The sequence below is a fragment of the Dipodomys merriami genome, unplaced genomic scaffold, assembly GCF_024711535.1.
Source record: "Dipodomys merriami isolate MVZ:Mamm:240054 unplaced genomic scaffold, mDipMer1.0.p SCAF_153, whole genome shotgun sequence".
Classification (NCBI taxonomy): domain Eukaryota; kingdom Metazoa; phylum Chordata; class Mammalia; order Rodentia; family Heteromyidae; genus Dipodomys; species Dipodomys merriami.
This window is the reverse complement of record NW_027202860.1, coordinates 2,008,166-2,027,164: the sequence shown is the minus strand read 5'-3', so window position 1 is coordinate 2,027,164 and position 18,999 is coordinate 2,008,166. Positions and strand designations below refer to the sequence as shown.

At 37.8% G+C, this 18,999-nt stretch overlaps 2 protein-coding genes across 6 annotated transcripts in view; one reads left to right on the top strand and one right to left on the bottom strand.

The window, feature by feature from the left end:
* Aida (axin interactor, dorsalization associated) overlaps positions 1-2,137 on the top strand; it is a 33,059-nt gene extending 30,922 nt beyond the window's left edge. Inside the window, exons 9-10 of the mRNA XM_070022783.1 lie at positions 448-565; positions 687-2,137. Of these exons, the coding sequence (XP_069878884.1) occupies positions 448-565; positions 687-783 (215 nt within the window). The 3' untranslated portion in view covers positions 784-2,137. The remainder of the gene's footprint in view (positions 1-447; positions 566-686) is intronic.
* A 2,722-nt stretch (positions 2,138-4,859) lies between these two features.
* The window catches only part of Mia3 (MIA SH3 domain ER export factor 3), a 48,991-nt gene continuing 34,851 nt past the window's right edge, over positions 4,860-18,999 (bottom strand). For 2 of the 5 annotated variants that reach the window (XM_070022777.1, XM_070022781.1), the window contains 18 exons: positions 17,625-17,696; positions 17,356-17,460; positions 16,658-16,780; positions 16,446-16,557; positions 15,563-15,618; positions 15,385-15,475; positions 15,097-15,235; positions 12,135-12,236; positions 11,367-11,427; positions 10,809-10,844; positions 10,662-10,729; positions 10,453-10,553; positions 10,169-10,306; positions 9,026-9,094; positions 8,854-8,933; positions 8,615-8,686; positions 6,865-7,015; positions 4,860-5,692 (listed from right to left, as the gene is read on the bottom strand). In XM_070022777.1, coding sequence (XP_069878878.1) covers positions 5,379-5,692; positions 6,865-7,015; positions 8,615-8,686; positions 8,854-8,933; positions 9,026-9,094; positions 10,169-10,306; positions 10,453-10,553; positions 10,662-10,729; positions 10,809-10,844; positions 11,367-11,427; positions 12,135-12,236; positions 15,097-15,235; positions 15,385-15,475; positions 15,563-15,618; positions 16,446-16,557; positions 16,658-16,780; positions 17,356-17,460; positions 17,625-17,696 — 1,890 coding nt within the window. In that variant the 3' untranslated portion in view covers positions 4,860-5,378. Of the gene's footprint in view, positions 5,693-6,864; positions 7,070-8,614; positions 8,687-8,853; positions 8,934-9,025; positions 9,095-10,168; positions 10,307-10,452; positions 10,554-10,661; positions 10,730-10,808; positions 10,845-11,366; positions 11,428-12,134; positions 12,237-15,096; positions 15,236-15,384; positions 15,476-15,562; positions 15,619-16,445; positions 16,558-16,657; positions 16,781-17,355; positions 17,461-17,624; positions 17,697-18,999 lie in introns of those variants that run through there. The other 3 variants (XM_070022778.1, XM_070022779.1, XM_070022780.1) reach the window with 3 other exon arrangements.

Genomic DNA, 18,999 nt, shown 5'->3' with positions numbered 1-18,999 from the left:
TGGTAGGAAATGTTGCTATTTGACAACTAAACCAGTATGCTATTCATGCTTGGTTTCTGGGCCTCCAAATGTACAGTTTGGGGGCTTCAGAGAGGAGAGAAATTATTCAGGCTTGAATTTGTGTGTGTGTGTCTGTGTCTGTGCATGCACGCACACGTGTGTGTGTGTGCATGCATGCACCTGCATCAAGCACTCTATTGTTGAGCTACATCCTCAGCCCCAAGCTTGAATTTTTTAAAGAAATTTTTCAATGCTTATTTTGTCCATTGCTTTCTGAAACAGTATCTATGGATATTGATCAAACTTAACAAGAATCTATGTTCCTTGTCTATTTTTTATATTCTTTAGTGGTTCATAGTAGTTCCTGTATAACACATTCTAGGCAAGCCATTTTATTGGTGATCAGAGTGGTACCTTGGGTTTAGGTGGTTTGTTTTAATTCCTTAGGTGCAGCTATCTTCTTTGAATTTAAACACTACAAGCCTAAAAAAAGGTTTACCAGCACCAAGTGTTTTGCTTTCATGGAGATGGATGAAATAAAACCTGGACCAATTGTAATAGAACTGTAAGTGACGTGCATGTGGGATTTGTACTATTCTAATGGCTACTGGTATGTTTGTCTTTTAAACTTAACCTTAGAATACATCAATTATCTAAACAATAATCTCTTTCTATTGTGGTTACAGATACAAGAAACCCACTGACTTTAAACGAAAGAAATTACAACTGTTGACCAAGAAACCACTCTATCTTCATCTACATCAAACATTGCACAAGGAATGATCCTGATATGAATAACCTGGAACATCTGTGAATTTTACCACTCAGTAGAAACCATAATAGCTCTGTGTAGCATATTCCCCCTCAACAGGCAGGAAATGAGCCGTGCCCAAGGGAGCCCTTTGCAAAGCTGTACCAGAGAACTCAAAAGTTCAGCATATTACTGACATATAAGACTCCTTTGGATACAGGTTTATTGTAGATTTTGAAACATGTTTTTACTTTTCTAACAATCTATTTTCTAAATACCATTGCGCCTACTCTGCTTCCTGGAACAATACTGTTGTAGCAGGTGTGCTCATCTTCAAAACTTAATACAGCAATAAGAATGTGCTAAGAGTTTACACATCTGCTCACTTTCTCTCCCATTTGCTGTTTTGATTTAACTTCAGATTCTGGGTTGAGGTGGGTGGGACAGTACCAAACTACTTTTCGGAAGAATTGGACCTGTTATACTGCCTTGGAAGGTTAATCTGGAAGTTTACAGGTTGCTTCTTAAATGTGGCCTAACTTTAACCTGACCAACAGTTCTGACTAGAACTTGTGTGCCTTGGCCAGATAAGTATCTTAGATGAGCGTGTTTCCCAGTTTGTAGCTGTGATTTTTTTTTTTTTTCTGGATGACCAGATTGTCTCTCTTAAAAGTGAGCATATTTGTAGTCAATGCTGATTAGCTATCTTCTACACCACATTGATATTCTTCCTGATAGATTATAGGGTTAACATTGGAACTATCTCAGAACAATTATACTTTTAGATGGATTTACAATGTCTCATAAACCATATAAACTAAAATCAAATGCTAATGTGATACTGCAGGAACTGACTTTTTCTGGCAATTGATCATAAAATCTGAAATCCTACATACCTCTTCTTAGAATGATGGGTATGCAAAATCTGAAAAGATAGTCTATTTTTTTTAATATAGGTAGATAGGATTGCCATTTATTTCCTATTTAGATATACTGACATCCATCCATATGAAAATTTGCAGCTTTTTACTGTTATTTACTTTTGGCTTAATGATGCATAAAATTTTCATAGTACACATGAGGTGGATATTTGATACACAGAACATTAAATTTGTGGTGGGCTTTCTGTGGGTCAATATAGAACCCACATATTTTAATACCTTTAAATGAACAGTGCATGAGGGGAATGCAGTGTCAGTATGTGGCCTATTTTTGAACTAGTGTAATAACCCGTCAATATGTTTGTTTTTTTTTAAATAAGTAATCACAGTTGTTTTAACCCTTGCACTTCAAGAGAGTTAGTATCTTATTTTCAGTTGTCTGTTAGGTCAAGTGTTTACTAGATGAATGTTAATAAAAACTATATGAGCCTGAAAGAATTCTCAACCAAGTTTAGTCTTGTCTTTCATCTTGATTGGATTAGTTCCAAGTGCTAAGATAATTCCAGCCCACAGTAGCTCTTGATTTACTTTGGTAGATTACTGCATTGCTCACTCAGTTCTTAAACTCCAGAGTTGTCAGGTCCTCTGGCCATAGGAGCCTCCGCAGTCAAAAACCATGTCTCCTCCATGTAAACTTTAAGGTGCTTGATGGTACTATGCACCCTGTGGAGTATTTAGTACCTTTTGTTTGATGTTATTCTTAAGACCTAAAAACGAGCCCCTTAACCTTACTATTAGCCTCCTTAATTCTCATCTCCTGCATGGAGAGCAGGAAATACTTTTCTTTCTCTACTTTAACCATTATATTAAAATAAATCCTTGATAAAAATTAACAAAACAAAAAACAATATTAAAATATAGCAAAACTCATGTATTTTCTTTCCTCATAACCAAAGTGATCATTTATATCCACCTAAGTATGGTTTATATGAACTGCAAGTGCCTTTCATTCATACTAAATTGATGCTAAATTGAACCCTGTGAGATGAACTTAGTTTTAATTCAAACCTCAATGAAATGACAAAAAGATAACATCTTGAAGCAGTTGGCATAGAATATCCCACATCCCCTAAGTTACTTTAATTAACAGTTAGGGCGGGGGGTGGGGGAGAGTCAGGCATTGGATAATAACCACAACTGTAGTAGAACTGCTTTCAGGCTGAAAAACTGCTGATTCATAAAAGACAATTTTAGCCACTCAGCCCTGAAACCAAATTATGTATAGGTGCCTTCTGAAATGTCTGATTTTACTTGGCGGGGGGGGGGGGGGGGGGCACGGACACAATGTTCTTGACCTCATCCGTACATTGGCAGCTTTTTCTGCTTAAGTGGTGCAGTTGGTGGATGAGGAAGAGGCAGGTATAGGTTCGTTTTGAACTGCTCAGATGAGCTACACGTCTTGCTGATTCTCCTATGATATAAGCTATAGATATCAAAGTGGCTTTAAAGGGGAAAACATTCTGATTTTGAATTTAGAAATAAATTTACCTTTCTTACTTTCCTACATAGCATGCCTTATTTAAATGTCACTTAAAGTTTTAAGTTAGTGGAGCATGTGGCACATGCCTGTGTTAGCACTCAGGACTCTTGAGGCAGGAAGATCCCAAATTCAAGGACTGCCTGGGATACACTTACTTAAGTGATACTCATCTCAAAAGAAAAATAAAGTCCAATAACATCAGAAGTTATATTAACTTGCACATTGTTTTGTTTTGTAGCAGTCAACACACACACACACACACATATAAAAGTTGTATTTGTGACAATTTTCATGGTTAAAAATGAAGTTTTCCTTTCAGATATGACTTCTGCTTTTCTTCTTCACAGTGCTTCTTAATCAAATCCAGGGTCTTGCACACGCTAAGGCAGCACTGTACCACTGAGTTTACCATTAGACCTTGGTTTTTTGAGATGATGTCATGCTGTTAGCTCAACTTATCCTAGACTTGTGGTCTTCCTGGCTTTGACATCCAGAATACTGGGATTACAAGTATATACCATAACACCTAGCTAATTATTTTTACGTTGATTTATAAGATTGAATTTTCATGAAGGATCCATATATTCAATTAGGAATTTTGACTTGTCTTTCAGAGATCTTGTTTTCTGAATTACTGTTTCATATTGAAGCTTTTCTTTCCTTTTTGCATAGCATTCTTAGTGGATTAGGTTTCAATAATATTACCTTATAGGACTTCAAAAAATGGAATTAACATTGTCTAGCATTGTGAAAGTTTTAATTTAAACTTTTTTTTTTTGGTCGGTTGTGGGGCCTGAACTTGGCCTGGGTGCTGTCCCTCAGCACTTCAGCTTAAGGCTAGCGCTCTACCACTTGAGCCACAATGCTACTTCCAGCCTTTTTTTTTTTTCTACTTATGTGGTGCTGAGGAATCGAACCTAGGGCCTGATGCATGCAAGGCAAGCACTCTACCACTGAGATACCTTCCCAGCCCCTAATCTAAATCTTAAACCTTTTAAAGTATGCTGCTGAAGTTACTGTAATTAAGACATCCGAAGAGCTAGTTTTTTTTTTTTTTTTTTTTTTTTTTATCATTACTTAGTGGTAACTGAGTTTGAACTCAGGGCCTCCCATTCTTACCACTTCAGCCAGGCTTCCAGCCCAAGAGATAGTTTTTAGAAATCTTGTTTTAAAAGCAATATAGTAATGGGTACAAAACTAGAATAGAATTTAGTCTATGATTGTTGACACATTTTAATATTCCTTGAAAAGGAGTGGCAAGGTAGTGGAAAAAGAATAGACTGTTAACATTTTAAAAAGGAATTTCCTTACTGTGGGGTCATAACACGTCATTTTCATGTTGCTGCTAAGTACCCTTCATTGCAATAAAGTTGAAAGCAATTAAGACATCTGGTCAAATAATTCTTGCTACTATGAATTCATCCTCATAAAACCATCCTTAAATAAGCAGTGAGAATCATAAGAAACCATATGAATGCCAGGCCAGTAGAGTGACTGATTTCTGTGAATTGAAGGAAGAAATTTCTTACAGTGTTCACAAGTGATTTTGAGGTTGAACCTCCACAGCAGCGAGCAACACTGAGCTGTTGCCAAGTCACCGGTCTTCAGTTCTGAGCGCCTGCCTTACATGTTTCCCAAATGGCACACATCTCATGACAATCCAGTGAATGAACAGACACTGGGGAAATATTAATAAACAAATTTTTTATGAACTATTACTACAAAGAACTTCAGCAACAAGGAGGATAAAGTTTATGATCTTTCAGTAAACATTTTCAGCGTAACAGTCTGCGACCAGATATTGGAGGAAAAATAAGATCAAGCTGTAAACACCATTGCTCTGTATTCAACTGGTACACACTAAAAATAGGATAATGGAAACACATGTTCTTAAAGCATTTCCACAGGAAATGTTCATATTTTTGACATTGTAAATCATTTAGCAATTACATATGCTACATTAACTAAACACAGGTATTCTTTATTGCACATTTCAAAGTTGGAAAGACACTCTAGCATAAGAGGTGATTTTCTTTAGAGAGGAAAATAGTTTTTAATTGTTTGGCTCAAAAATGCACACTGCCAAGGCAGCTTAGTTTTAAAAACCTTTTAAAATAAACTTTGATTTTAAAGCCAATGAAATCCTTTATCATAGTGAATAGTATACAGTCCACTCTCTCTCTGATTGAAGTGTCAGAGGTCATAGTTACGGGCTCTGTTTTAAAGCCTGAGAACAGTCCTGGCCACTGCCCTGAGAGGCAGATGGTGTCTCATCTCCGGAACCCGAAGGCAGTGAGTCTCTTGCAGTAGGTGGTGGTGGGTAATCCTGGGGACCATAGGTTGGGGGTGGTAATCGGGCACTAGGGATAAAGTACTCCCTTGGACCAAGTGAGCCTAATGGTCTAAATGGTGCATGTCCTGGTAAAAATTCCCGAGGGTCACGAGGCAGGTCCCGTGTCCCAGGTGTGATGCCGGCAGGTGCATATTCTCTTAAGCCTAGTGGTGGACGGATACCAGGAACTGCAGAACAAAATTACATGAGCCATTTTTAAATATCAGGGAACATACTAAAACTAAAATTACTAAAAGTATATTAATATATTCTCTATGGTCTCCCGACTCCAGAAAGTCAAGTGGTGGGCATGCTCACTAGCTGAGGCAAATTCTGAAGCTCAGCAAGTCTTACTTCCAGCATATGGCTAGCAGCCACTAATCAACACATGGGACTTAACATGACTCAATTCTAAAGCTTGTTTGCTTTACATCTCAAATAACAGTTCTATTTGTTCATGATGGATGATGAATTAAGAGTTTATTCCAAAAAATGAATTTTGATAAAGGAAATCTGAATGTTTACTACTATTATCAATAAAAATGATTTATGTAGCCAGGCACCGGTGGCTCACACCTGCAATCCTAGCTACTCAGGAGACTGAGATCTAAGGATCATGGTTCAAAGCCATCCCGGGCAGGAAAGTCTGTGAGACTCTTTATCTCCAATAAACCACTAGAAAACCAGAAGGGCTGCTGTGGCTCAAGTGGTAGAGCACTCGCCATGAGCAGAAGAGCTGAGGGACAACGCCCAGGCCCAGAGTTCAAGCCCCAGGACCAACCCCCACAAAAAGTAAATTTACATAGTAAGTATCTCCTCAGCATACTCCTAACATCTGCTAACAAAAGGTACCTACACTGCAGGAAAAGGCCTTCTAGTTACACCTAAATAAATGCAGCCTTCATTAGGCCCCTGTTACATTGTCCTTTTTAAAAGCTCACTGCTATGTACTCTCAAGGTGAGGTGAGCAACTTTAACCTTATTGCTTGTGCTTCTATCTTTATGCTAAAGGATGTACATATCTGGAATTAAAAGTCATCTTAAGTTATGGCACATGTCATTCAGCTCCCATCCATTGCAATCCATAGCCATTAGTATTAAAAATCTACAGAAGTAACATTTCTTGCTTTCTATATAAACCCCTTTGTTTTGTCTGCAAAAGATAACTATTGCACAGCTCAGTATAGGAAGATTATGTAATGCTCTATGTATCCTAAGAAACTTGGGGGAAAGATAAAATGTACTCAGTCAGCTTTATTCTTGTATTGCAAAGCCCTACAATAGCAACTGTTTTAGCAAGGAATAAAAAGAAAAGGTGAATATACTTTACAGTAAATTAATACTGTTCAGATCATCATACCAAACGGTGGAGGGAGTGGCCGAGGCCCAAAAGGCCCACAGAGCTGAGGAGGTGGTCCATATCGAATGGGTGGTGGTAGAGGACCTCCCATGGGAGAACTCATCAGAGGAACCCCCGGGAAAGGAGGGGGCCCTTTTGTAGCCATATTAACCTGCAAGAGACCATTCCTATTTTGAAATTCTTTGACATGTCAGAGCACCAACACCTGAAAAGCAAAAACACAGTTGAAGCAGATACCAGCAACCTGTCCAAAGGGCAAAAACTGCAACAAAACTCCACCCCCTTTCCCAGCACCAAGTTCCCACTGTCAGTTCAGAGAGGTTAGAAGGATGCCACCCAAGTAAGCAGGCTCATTGAACGTGTACTACTACTGTCTGTACAGGAAAAGGGAAAATAAGAAACTCAGCTCATTAAGAGGTGATTTCTAAGAAAAGCTATGCCCTACACACTAAGATTTCCAAAGGAGTTTCTTCATGTCCCTCTCATCAACACAATAGCTCATTTCTTTCTATGTTAAGAAAGCAAAAAATAAAAGAGAACGAAAATCCCTTCTTTATATATTATGACCATCAGTACTCAAGAGTACCTTCAATAGGCCTTTCAGATATTAGTTAAATGCTCACATGATGAAATCGAAGCATGATGATCTTATTTTAAATATGAGGGACAGAGGCAAGACCTTAACAAGTTCACACAGCACATAAAAGGCTGAGTTGAAACTCAATGCTAGGTTTGACTCAAAGCATATGCTCCTCCTACTTCTGCATCTAGTAAAGTGGTTGCTACTCTCTTATTATAAAGCCTTTTAGTACAGAAGCATCTTGGGTCTTATACAAACTACACTTGGATAAAAAGCTCTCTTAAGACATACATGTCCCAGGAGTTGGAACTTGGAAGTATTTCCCAACACAATGTTATACACATGAATTAGCAAGGCAAATATTTACCTTCACTCACTAGTAAATTGTATGGGACACTAATCTTTTCCATGGGAAACTGGGTTGGAAACTAGTAAGCATCTTGATTTCAACACTGAGTAGCACTGAGAAGTATGATCCAAAGACTTAGCAGCTACAATAGCTACACAAGTTTCAAGAGAATACAATTGTATACAATATTCACTTTGAGCAGACATTTTGTTAACAATCTAACTTTTCAAGCCTTGCCTAACATTCAAATGAAGAAATTTTTAAGTAGCATACTTCCAAACACAAAGTAATGGTGAATTATATAATTTATAATCAATTCATTTTACCTCAGCATGCAACACAAAGCACACAATATTAAGTTGCAGTGGACTTTTCACATTCTATAGTGAATTACAAGTAGATGCTCTAAACTGGTTAATCATCTAACCAAAACAAGAGAAGAAAGCACCAAACAACCAGTTCAACCCGCCCAAATTAAGGGGAAGCGTAATATCAACACTGCCATGCAAGTTAAAGAAATGGAGATTAATCTCATGCTTCTTGTATCCTTTCCAGAAATACACCAAATAAAAACCCAGTTCAATCCTCAGCTTCTTTTTTTCTTTTTGGTCGGTTGTGGGGTCTGAACTCTGGGCCTGGGCGCTGTCCCTCAGCTCTTCAGCTCAAGGCTAGCGCTCTACCACTTAAGCCACAGTGCCACTTCCGGCTTTTGCTGCATATGGGGTATTGAGGAATTGAACCCAGGGCCTCATGCATGCAAGGCAAGCACTCTACTACTGAGCCACCTTCCCAGCTCCAATCCTCTGCTTCTAAGTACTCACTGTGACTGGATGCTCAGCCAAAGAGACCAGGCTGGGAACTGAGGGGCCTTCAAGCTCTTGGGGGGCAGTTTGCTTTTTTAAAAAACAAAAGAGGATAGTACAAACCGAACATACAAACTGGAGATGAGGTAAAGAGAAAATGCTATAAGAAAACCTACATGTTCTGTCACTGTTATAATCTAGTAGGAAAACCTATGTGTTCAGGCACTGTGGTAATTTAGCAGGAGCATAGAGCTTACCTTGCCTTCATCTATCGTCTTGGCTGGAGAGGAGCTTCTGGAGCTGCTGTTCATAATGGGAGCAGGACCAGATCCTGGGTCTATGGGAGGCCAGAAAACTGACTCAGACTCTCTCTGATCTATATACTATGAGAATACATTTTGTGCCCATGAAATTACTTAGGTCCCTTACCAGAGGCTGAGGGTTTCCCAGATGCCTCAGATGACCATCGAGGACGAGGTAAAGGCCCATCCACTGTTCCTTGAGAAAGAAATATAGAGGCCTGGCATGTATGTTTTTAAGAACTAACTGGACACAACACAGCTCAATTCTTAACTAGAAAAGGCAACATTAAAAATAGATCTCCTGCTGGATATGGTGGTACATGCTTATTACCCCAGCACTCAGAGGAGACTGAAGCAGGATCACAAGTTCAAGACCAACTTGGGCTACACAGAAAGACTGTTTCTAAAAAGGAGGAAGGTATCCCTCAATACAGATGAGTAACAATTTGTTGTCTGTACAGACTCAAAAGAAAACAAGAACTGCCATGGATTGAAAGATAATAAACACTGCATATTAATAATACTAGTCCTATATTTCAGAGTACCATCTGGACGTGGGTGCTTACAACTGTAACCCTAGCTGCTCAAGAGACTGATTCTGGGAGGTTCACACAGTTCCAGATCAGCTTAGAGAAGAAGGTATGCCACTCTTATCTCAACCAATAAAAAGCTGGGTACAGTGGCATGCACCAGTCATCCCAGCTGTGCAGTAAGCATCTATAGGATGTTAAGGGCAGTCCAGAGGGAAAGGAAGACCCTATTTAAAAAAGAATGAAAGCAAAAAAGGGATAAGGATGTAGCTCAAGTAATAGAGTACCTGCCTAGCAGGCACAAGGCCCTGAGTTCATACCCCAGTACTGAAGAAGAAAAAGTACTGTCCTATATTTCAGGCTAGCACTTTTTTTTTTTTTGCAGAAAATATGTACTCTGGCTCTAAGAGCTGTTAAGCATTTCATTTGCAGTAATGAGTAACAAAAGTATATAGGCTACATAAACTCTAAGGTTTTAAGGCTATTTTTTACAATATTCATTGAGCAGCCCCATAGAGATTTAAAAATAAATATACTTCCCAGTGCATAACTTAAAAAACAAGAGGCCTCTCGGAATATGCATAGTTTCTGTTGTACAGTAGATCTTGCAATAAACTATCTATTCATTAAGATAAATTAAAACATTTTCTTCTATGTCCTAATTGACCCAAGTTATAAAATGCTAAAAAGAAAGAAAACCCTTCAAACAGTTTATTGCCAAGTACTATGAGAATGCTCACCAAATTCACTTCTAGGCACATCTCTTCGACTGAGAGTGGCAGAGAGCGGTCTCCCTGGTGGCTCTGCAGTGAGGGGAGGGGAACACTCTCCCCCACTCACAGGCGATGGGCCAAAAGAACCATTCTGGCTCAGTGGACCTGAAAAAATGCTTGGTTACTACTTTTAGACCGTCTTTCTTTTATTTCACTTAGTAACTTCTTTGGATTATTTCTAGGCATAGAAATAAATAGTAATTTACAGACATAACAAAAACAGATTGCAGCACTTGGCAAAGTTCCCCTACCTCTTCGTGGAGGGTTCTGTGTATTTGGTCTTCCTGGCATTGGTTTTACAATCACAGGTTCATCTTGTCGCATTGCCATCTTTTGAGACATTTCCAGTAATCTTGAATATTTGAAAAAATGGACTTAAATATACAATATCAATGTTTATCACAGCACAGCTGTACAGCATTGGAAAAGCACTAGAAATGTAGATATCAAAATCACGTACTTGTGTCGCAGGTTAGCAGCTTCCCTTTTCTCTTCAGCCATAGCCCTTTCTGCAGCACGGGCTTTGAGCTGTTGAAGGGAAAGTATTCAAATTCAGATGTGATAAGCAAGGCAGAAAACAAAGAAGAAGAAGAAAATAAATACTTACCCAGTTATCATGAGCTTTTTTTTCATGAGTAGCAATCTGGAAAAAAAAAAAAAAAACTCACATCAAAAATGTATTTAGAGTCAGGCACTGATAGCTCATGCCTGAAATCCTAGCTACTCGGGAAACTAAGATCTGAGGATAACAGTTCAAAGCCAACCCAGGCAAGAAAGTCCACGAGACTCTCATCTGCAACCAGCAACTAGCCAGAAATGGAGCCCTGTTTCAAGTGGTAAAGCACTAGCCTTGAGCAATTAAACTCAGAGACAGCATCCAGGTCCTGAATCCAAGTCCCAGTACCAACACACACACACACACACACACACACACACACACACACACACACACACACACACACACACACACACACACACACACACACACACACACACACACACACACACACACACACACACACACACACACACACACACACACACACACACACACACACACACACACACACACACACACACACACACCCCAATTCATTATAGCCCTTGTAATTTCCTGTATTAGATATCAAAGAATTCTAAAACTACAGTACAGTAAAATTTTTACCTGGTTCTTAAATGAGCGCTCAGTTTTTTGTAATTCTTCCTCCATTTCTTCAATTCTCCGCCTAATATACATGGTTTTATCAGTTAAAACACAACTGAATAAAATTTGAAACAATCTGCAAATTTTTCATTTACTCTTAACAACTGCACTTTTAAAGATTTCAACAGACATGTAGTTCATATAGTTACAATAAAAGTATAACATGATCAAAACTAATCATAGTTTCCTTGTTTATCACTTAAAGCAGAATTGAGTTGATAAATTACAATTTTTGTAACTGTTCCTCAGTATATTGTCAAATACTCTGCTAGGAATATCTTCTTCCACACAGCCTTATTTTTCCCTTTACTATATCCAAAGGCAATTTCACAAAGCTGTGATTACTGGATCTATTAAATGGCACAAGTACTTGAATAGTTTTTTTTTTCACATATTGCACATTAAATTGCTTTCTTAAAATACTACCTTAACTCTGTACATCAACTTACAATAACAAAAAATTATTTTTAATTACCTCAGTAGACAAAAACCTCCAAACTGTTAATATGAACTAAGTTTCTACAGTATTTCCAATATTGGGTCGAAGTAAATTCCAGTTAACTTTTTCTCAGTCAATTAAAATGTATTTTTTTCCTGTATAAACGGAGTATATTTACCATTGATTTATTCTTCTATGCTATATTCTTCTACATAAAGTAAAGGTAATTTAAAATGAAGTAAACACAAGTTATCCCAAGCCACTGGCCCCTCTTTAAAAGCTGAACTCACTTGTAAGTTTTGACTTCCTCTGCAGCCAAAACCACCTTCTCATCTGCAGCTGATAACCGCTGCTCTCTTTCCTGCCGCTCATACTCTTCTTGACTCAGTTTCCTAAAATAAAACCAGTTGTCAAGTGAAAGTTGTCTTTCCTTACAGAAGTCGCTCTGAATGCTCTGTCCAAATGTCACTTCCCATCCTCAAAAGTGCAAACATAAAATCATAGGAAATAATTCAAACCTGCTCTGTCGGAACTTGGACTCTGGCTTTCTGACAAATCACCTCTCTACATAATTCTCTAGCCACTGGTAAACAAAACATATCTAAAAAATAAAACACCACTGTGCTCCATAAGTGAGTCTCATCCTTGGGATGATGAAAAGTCCCTTTATTTCAATGTGGAAAGCCAGGACTGACCAACATAATTCAAATGAACTTTACTAGGAGAAGAGAGGAAATATTTACTTCTCTTATTCTGCCATGGGAAGGGCACTAAATACTTTTCTTATTTTGTCACTGAAAAACTATTGCTCAATCCAAGACTAGTACATTTTAAACATATTGTCAGTCAAAGAAATCCTTTCCGGATATGTCTTCTAAATATGAAAATAACCACAAAACATTTGCACACTATTTCAATGAGACTATGATTAAGAAAAGGCATATCTGAGCACTTGGAAATATCTATCACTCAGAAAACTAGTCAGCCCCAATCACGAAGGTCAAGTGTGAACTACTATCTTACTAATCTTTATAGACTGTAAAGACAGCAGTATTTGATGTATTTTAAATGCTCTTTTCTGAATCCTGACACTAGGGAGGCTGAGGTAGTTGGTCATGAGTTTTAGAGCAGCCTATGATACCCAGTGAGGCTGTGTTTCAAAACAAAACAAAATCTACTTTCTGTTTATATTTGTATTACCTTACACACAATTCCGATTCAAAAGATACATAATTTGAAATTTAATTCTGTACGAGTCAGAAGCAGAATTTTAAAAGTTAAGAGAGAAAGAATTACTAACACAATGGAGAAATTATTCAATCTTTTATAGCTTCTCATTCAAAACTTCGGCTAATACTTTATGTGTGACTGTAACATACTAGTTAACTTGTAAGATGCTAAAGATAAAAGTATAGATAAAGCATTATTCTTGCACTGAGAGTTCAATTTTATGGATAAGAGATACATGCAAAAACAAAATAATCTCTCCCTGACTCTGGTTTAAGAAAGAATGTGAGAAGACAATGTCCAAACAGAAATGTACTCATTGACTTATTTAACTGTAACTGCTCTGTACATCACCTTTATAATAAGAATAAAACATGTTTTCAAAAAAGAATGAAAAAAACTAAGGCTTATAAAAAGACCAAATGTGGCATGGTGGTACAGTCATGTAATCCCAGCACCAAATATACAGCAAGACCCTGTCTCAAACTCCCAAGAGAGTTTTGTTTCCAATAATGGATGATAAGTCAAAATACTATGAACAATCAGAACATCTGGAAAAAAATAAAAGAATGTCCTTGAAGGCATAGAGCTAATAAGGCAGTGAAGACATGGGTTTATGTTCAAGAAGAGTAGAAAAAAGAATCTCAGAATCATATGTAAGGCTGACATTTTTATTTTTATTTTTTTGTCATTTTAGGGGCTGAGTGCTGTCCCTCAGCTCTTCAGCTCAGAGTGAGTACTCTACCACTTGAGCCACAGTGCCACTTCCGGTTTTCTGGTGGTTAATTGGAGATAAAGAGTTACATGGACTTTCCTACCTGGGCTGGCTTTGAACCACGATCCTCAGATCTCAGCCTCCTGACTGACGCCAGGCAAGGCTGACATTTTAAGCCACTTTTTCTCTACATTCATCTACATATTGAAGACAACAATGCAGAGATAAAGAGGCTAAAAATAGCCTTCTGGACCAGTGGCATTGAGGTTGTTAAGGGGAGGTACATTTTAATAAGTACAGGATGTATGTTGTGAGCTTTAAAAAGATGAGCCAAACAATCTATGGCTTCACCAAGCTTAATCAGCAGAGTAACTAAAAATATTCCCACAATCCAAAAGAAAGCAAGCCAAGCACAGTGGTGCACATAGTCATCCTACCACTTGGGAGGCTGAGTCTAAGTAATCTTGATCTCATTACCATCACTCCCACACACACATACACAGAGAGTCAAAAACGAACACAGAGCCGGGCACCAGTGGCTCACGCCTGTAATCCTAGCCACTCAGGAGGCTGAGATCTGAAGATCGTAGATCAAAGCCACCCTGGGCAGGAAAGTCTGTGAAACTCTTATCTCCAATAAACCACCAGAGAACCAGAAGTGGCACTGCCCATGGTAGAGCACTCACCTTGAGCTGAAGAGCTGAGGGACAGTGCTCAGGCCCCAGGGTTCAAGCCCCACGACCGATTAAAAAAAAAAAAATGAACACAGAATAGGCCATCAAACAACAAATCCTTTGTTGACTTTAGAAAATTCACTCAATCAACTGTAAAGAAAATTAAAGTTTGAGATATTTCTTAAGAAAGGGATACTAGAGACAGGTGATTAATTAGATGACTGGCAGAAATTATGGTATGGGTCTAAACTGAGAGTGGCTGAGGAAAGATAGCAAAGATACAGAATGGATTTTCCAAGAGAGAAGTTGAATAAACCAGCTCTTAGTAGCTACAACTACTTCCCTTCATATAAATTACAGAAACATTATCTGACTGCTGATTAGAGCAGAAAGAAGCTATGGGAAACAAGTCACAAAGGAAGACCAATATCTATCACAAATGGAGGTGGGAGCGTAAAAAAATCTTAATAAAGTATGGCTCACACCTATATTCATAACTACTCGAGGAGAAAATCAGGATTATGGTTCAAGACCAGACCCAAGTTGGAGAGCCTATTCAAAAATAACTAATCCACTGAGTGGTAGTGATAATGTGAACAATAATGTAAACGTAAACAACATGAAGTGAAACCTTACTTTTGCAGAGCCATTTCCTTCTGCTGGTAGAGTTCATTAAGAATCTCAACTTTCTGCCTCAGAGTTTTGCACTCATCTTCCAGTCCAACTTTAGTGAACTGCAGTGCACTGCGATCATCTTCCAATTTCTTTATTTGTTCTATAAAGGATAAAACAGTTACCTTTATATGTGTGCAGAGGACTGGAGAACTTGGTTGAGCTAAGTGCTGGGTGGGTTGAGAAGCATGAAAGGAAGAACCTAGTCTATATCTTCCAGCATGTGGGAATTTCTTCTCAAGAAGAACCTACCTTCCAGGGTATATATAGTGGACATCGAGGCTCTTAGTTTAAGTTGTAAAAGTTTTAGATCCTCTTCAGCTACTGATATTGCAGTTTGTGTCTAAAAATTGCAGAAGACAGATGTATTCTTACAAGTGAGGCATGGTAAGAATTCAGACACTAATTCAACTCTATAAAAAGGACCTACCCGAGAAACATCCATCATCTGCTTAATTTGATTTTTTATCTTCTCACTCCGGCCACCTGAAAAACATAGGTAGTAACTGCTTTTTCTTCCCTTGCTTTTTCAACTCGATATTTTCTTGACTTCCTTAAAACTAAATAACGATTATGTTTAAACACTGGAGAAAAAAAACAACCAACCAACAAAACTGACTTTAACAGAATTACAAACTTAGAAGAAAAAGTTCTGTTCGTACAATAAAAAATGTTGACCTTAAGCAAGAAGACATGTGTAAGAATAAAGTCCTTTCTTCTCTCTCAGGCATAACTCAACCTGGGCAAGTGTTTTACTTAAGATTCACTTTTCTGTTCTGCCCTTGAATCTTCTACGAGGTGTGGTTTAAAGCATTCATCAACCCAAGAAACAACATCAGGAGTTATTTTCCTCATAAGTACACACACTACTCTCTAGTTTCTGGCCACCCTACACCTTTGCTTTTATAGCATTAGATTATGATTCTAACCCCAGGACTTTGAAATGAGTTGTGGGCCTTAGAAGCATAGAAGTATAGACACATGAGTATTAATATCTCCATAAACCTGAGAAGAAACAAGTTTCTCCAACAGTGTTCAATATTTACAGGTAAAAGACATAACTAATGCAGTTCTGGCATAGGTATCTAGTTCTCAATGGGATGAGAAAATACAGTCAGTACCTTCTGTATGCTTAACTGCCACACTACAACTCAGCAGCCACTTCTGCCAAATAAAGACAGACATATCTATATGTCCAGTGATAGTGTCTACAACTTTAAAGCTTAAGAAGATATTCATCCAGCTGACACATAGAATCAGTGTACTTAAACACGAGGATAAAAAGAGTTTAACCTTCCTGAGACTGATCTTACCTCCCACCTCTCCATTCGCCAATTCATCTGACTCATTTCCTCCTTTATTTTGATCCTCCGATTCAAATTCACACTCTAACCGATTCAATTGTGTAATACAATTAGTCAAAGCCTAAAAAAGAAGCACAAATGGGCAAGAGCTTCTGAATTTTAATTTGGTATATTTCGGAAGAATCTGTGATGCTAAGCATGCATAATGAGAATAAACTTACATTAATATTATCATCTTTATGAGTAAGAGCTACTTCTAAATCTTTCTGGGACTTCTCAAATGATTTGATTTGCTCACTGAGCTCAGCATGTGATTTGCTCCAGTCTTCAATTTCTTGCTGCAACTGAAAATTAAAAACACATGAATTATTATGGGTTAGATATTTTGCATGGGAGACATCAGGATCATGTAAATGAGACAGAAGAACAGGAAAACAATCTCTTCTTGGTCACTAATGAGGGACCAAGACCTGCATTATGGGAGTCAGTAAAAAAGTCAAGAGTTCTCAAACAGGTTGGCCCCATTTACTGTATCCTTCAGAAAACTGTTTCTAATTCAAATACTTTATTTCCAGTAGGAATGACTGGCCCCTTACTGAGTACTAAATCCAGACACCAGGTCAAATAACCTCCTTAGCCAGAGAAGCAGTAATTACTCAAGAGTGTCTTTGTTCTAAAAAGCCCTCAGAGATTACTCAAGTTATACTGACTGGTGTTTGAAAACATAAAGACTAAACACTGAGAGCTGTAGTAACTTGTACAGAACAGAAAAGCACAAAACAGACAGAAAAAAAATCTAAGAACAGGTCCCTCCATGAATACTATCTTTCCTTAAAAGCAATTCTGAGTAAAGATCACTGAGATGTAATGACAACTGTTTTTATAGTTTATACTATCCATGACATGAACTCTTCTTTACCTGCTGTTTCTTCTTCTTTAGTCTAGCATTTTCTTCTTGAACCCGATGACATTCAGACTTTACTTTCTCTTCACTGAGCTTAGCTTCACTGAGGGCAATTTGAACCTAATGTAAAACACTCTAATTACTAAGATAATTCCAAAGAAAAATAAGTTACATTTTCCCAAACATCACAGTTTTCATTTTTGCACATTTAGGCACACATGAAATCTGTGCTCTTTTTCAAAACAAAAAGTATTGATATTGTACAGGAATATAGGCAGCTTTACCTCTGAAAATTCTGAGGCACTCACTGAAATAACATCTTTTAACTTCTCGATAGATTTCTTTTTTTCCAGTATCTGCCAGGTGAAAATATAATACAAAACTCATTGAATTTCAGTTAAATTATGTACATATAAGCTAAAATGAAGAAATATTACCAAACATATCTTGAGCCATCCTATGCATTCCAGATAAAAGAAATCCAAGCCGGTGCCGGTGGCTCACGCCTATAATCCTAGCTACTCAGGAGGCTGAGTTCAGAGGATTGTGGTTCAAAGCCAGCCTGGGCAGGCAAAGTCATGAAACTCGTATCTCCAATTAAACCACCAGAAAACCAGAAGTGGCACTGTGGCTCAAGTGGTAGAGTACTCACGCCTTGAGCTGAATAGCTGAGGGACAGCTATCAGACCCAGAATTCAAGCCCCATGACCAACAAAAAAAAAAAAAAAAAAAAAAAAAAGAAAGAAAGAAAGAAAGAAATCCAGTTTGGGTCTACACAAAAAAAATCAGGGGTTAAAGGAAAATAAGTGAGATTATAAATATTTCATAGTATCTACAACCTTCTTGGTTAGGAGATAATGTAGTGGGGTGAACACCAAAAACATAAAAGAAAATGAAAACACTTTCAAATGAAATAGTTCACATCAGTAGTTAGTTTGTATTTTACTTTTAGTTTTTTCCACTAGTGATAGAAGAAAACCCTGAAGTTGTGTTACATTTCTCTTGCTTAAATTAAAATTGGTAGAACAGGAGGAGAATAGACAATCTCACATACAGAAGAATTCCAAAACATTTATGAAGATACTAACTGCCTCAAGGAGGTAAGTCTTGACTCCTTAGCTGTGCAAAGTACACAGGTGTGAGCCACCGGCTTTAAAACTACTTTTATGTAATTATAAACTAAAAAGTTTACCGGAAAAAGATACTTTTTAATAAAACGAAATAAAATACAATGACAACTAAGTGGTAGTTTCTTAGCTGTTCACTATGCTTTAGAGGGCAGAATCGATCCACTGGAAAATAAAAGAGGGTTGAATGTAAAAACACTTTCTAGGCTCATTAAAAGTAACATTGAATTAGTACTTAAAATTTTACAAGGTGAGCAGTAGATTCACCTTCCATACCCTAATATTACTTTAAATTAACAGCATAGGAAAAATTCAACTTAATCTCCAAAATAATTCAAAAGCCCTATTACAGTAACCATTAGCAGTAGAACACTTACCAAGTCTTTTTTTTTTTTTTTTAATTTTTTTTTTGGGTCCGGTCGTGGGGCCTGAACTCTGGGCCTGGGCGCTGTCCCTCAGCTCTTCAGCTCAAGGCTAGTACTCTACCACTTGAGCCACAGCGCCACTTCCGGCTTTTTTCTTTTTGCTTATG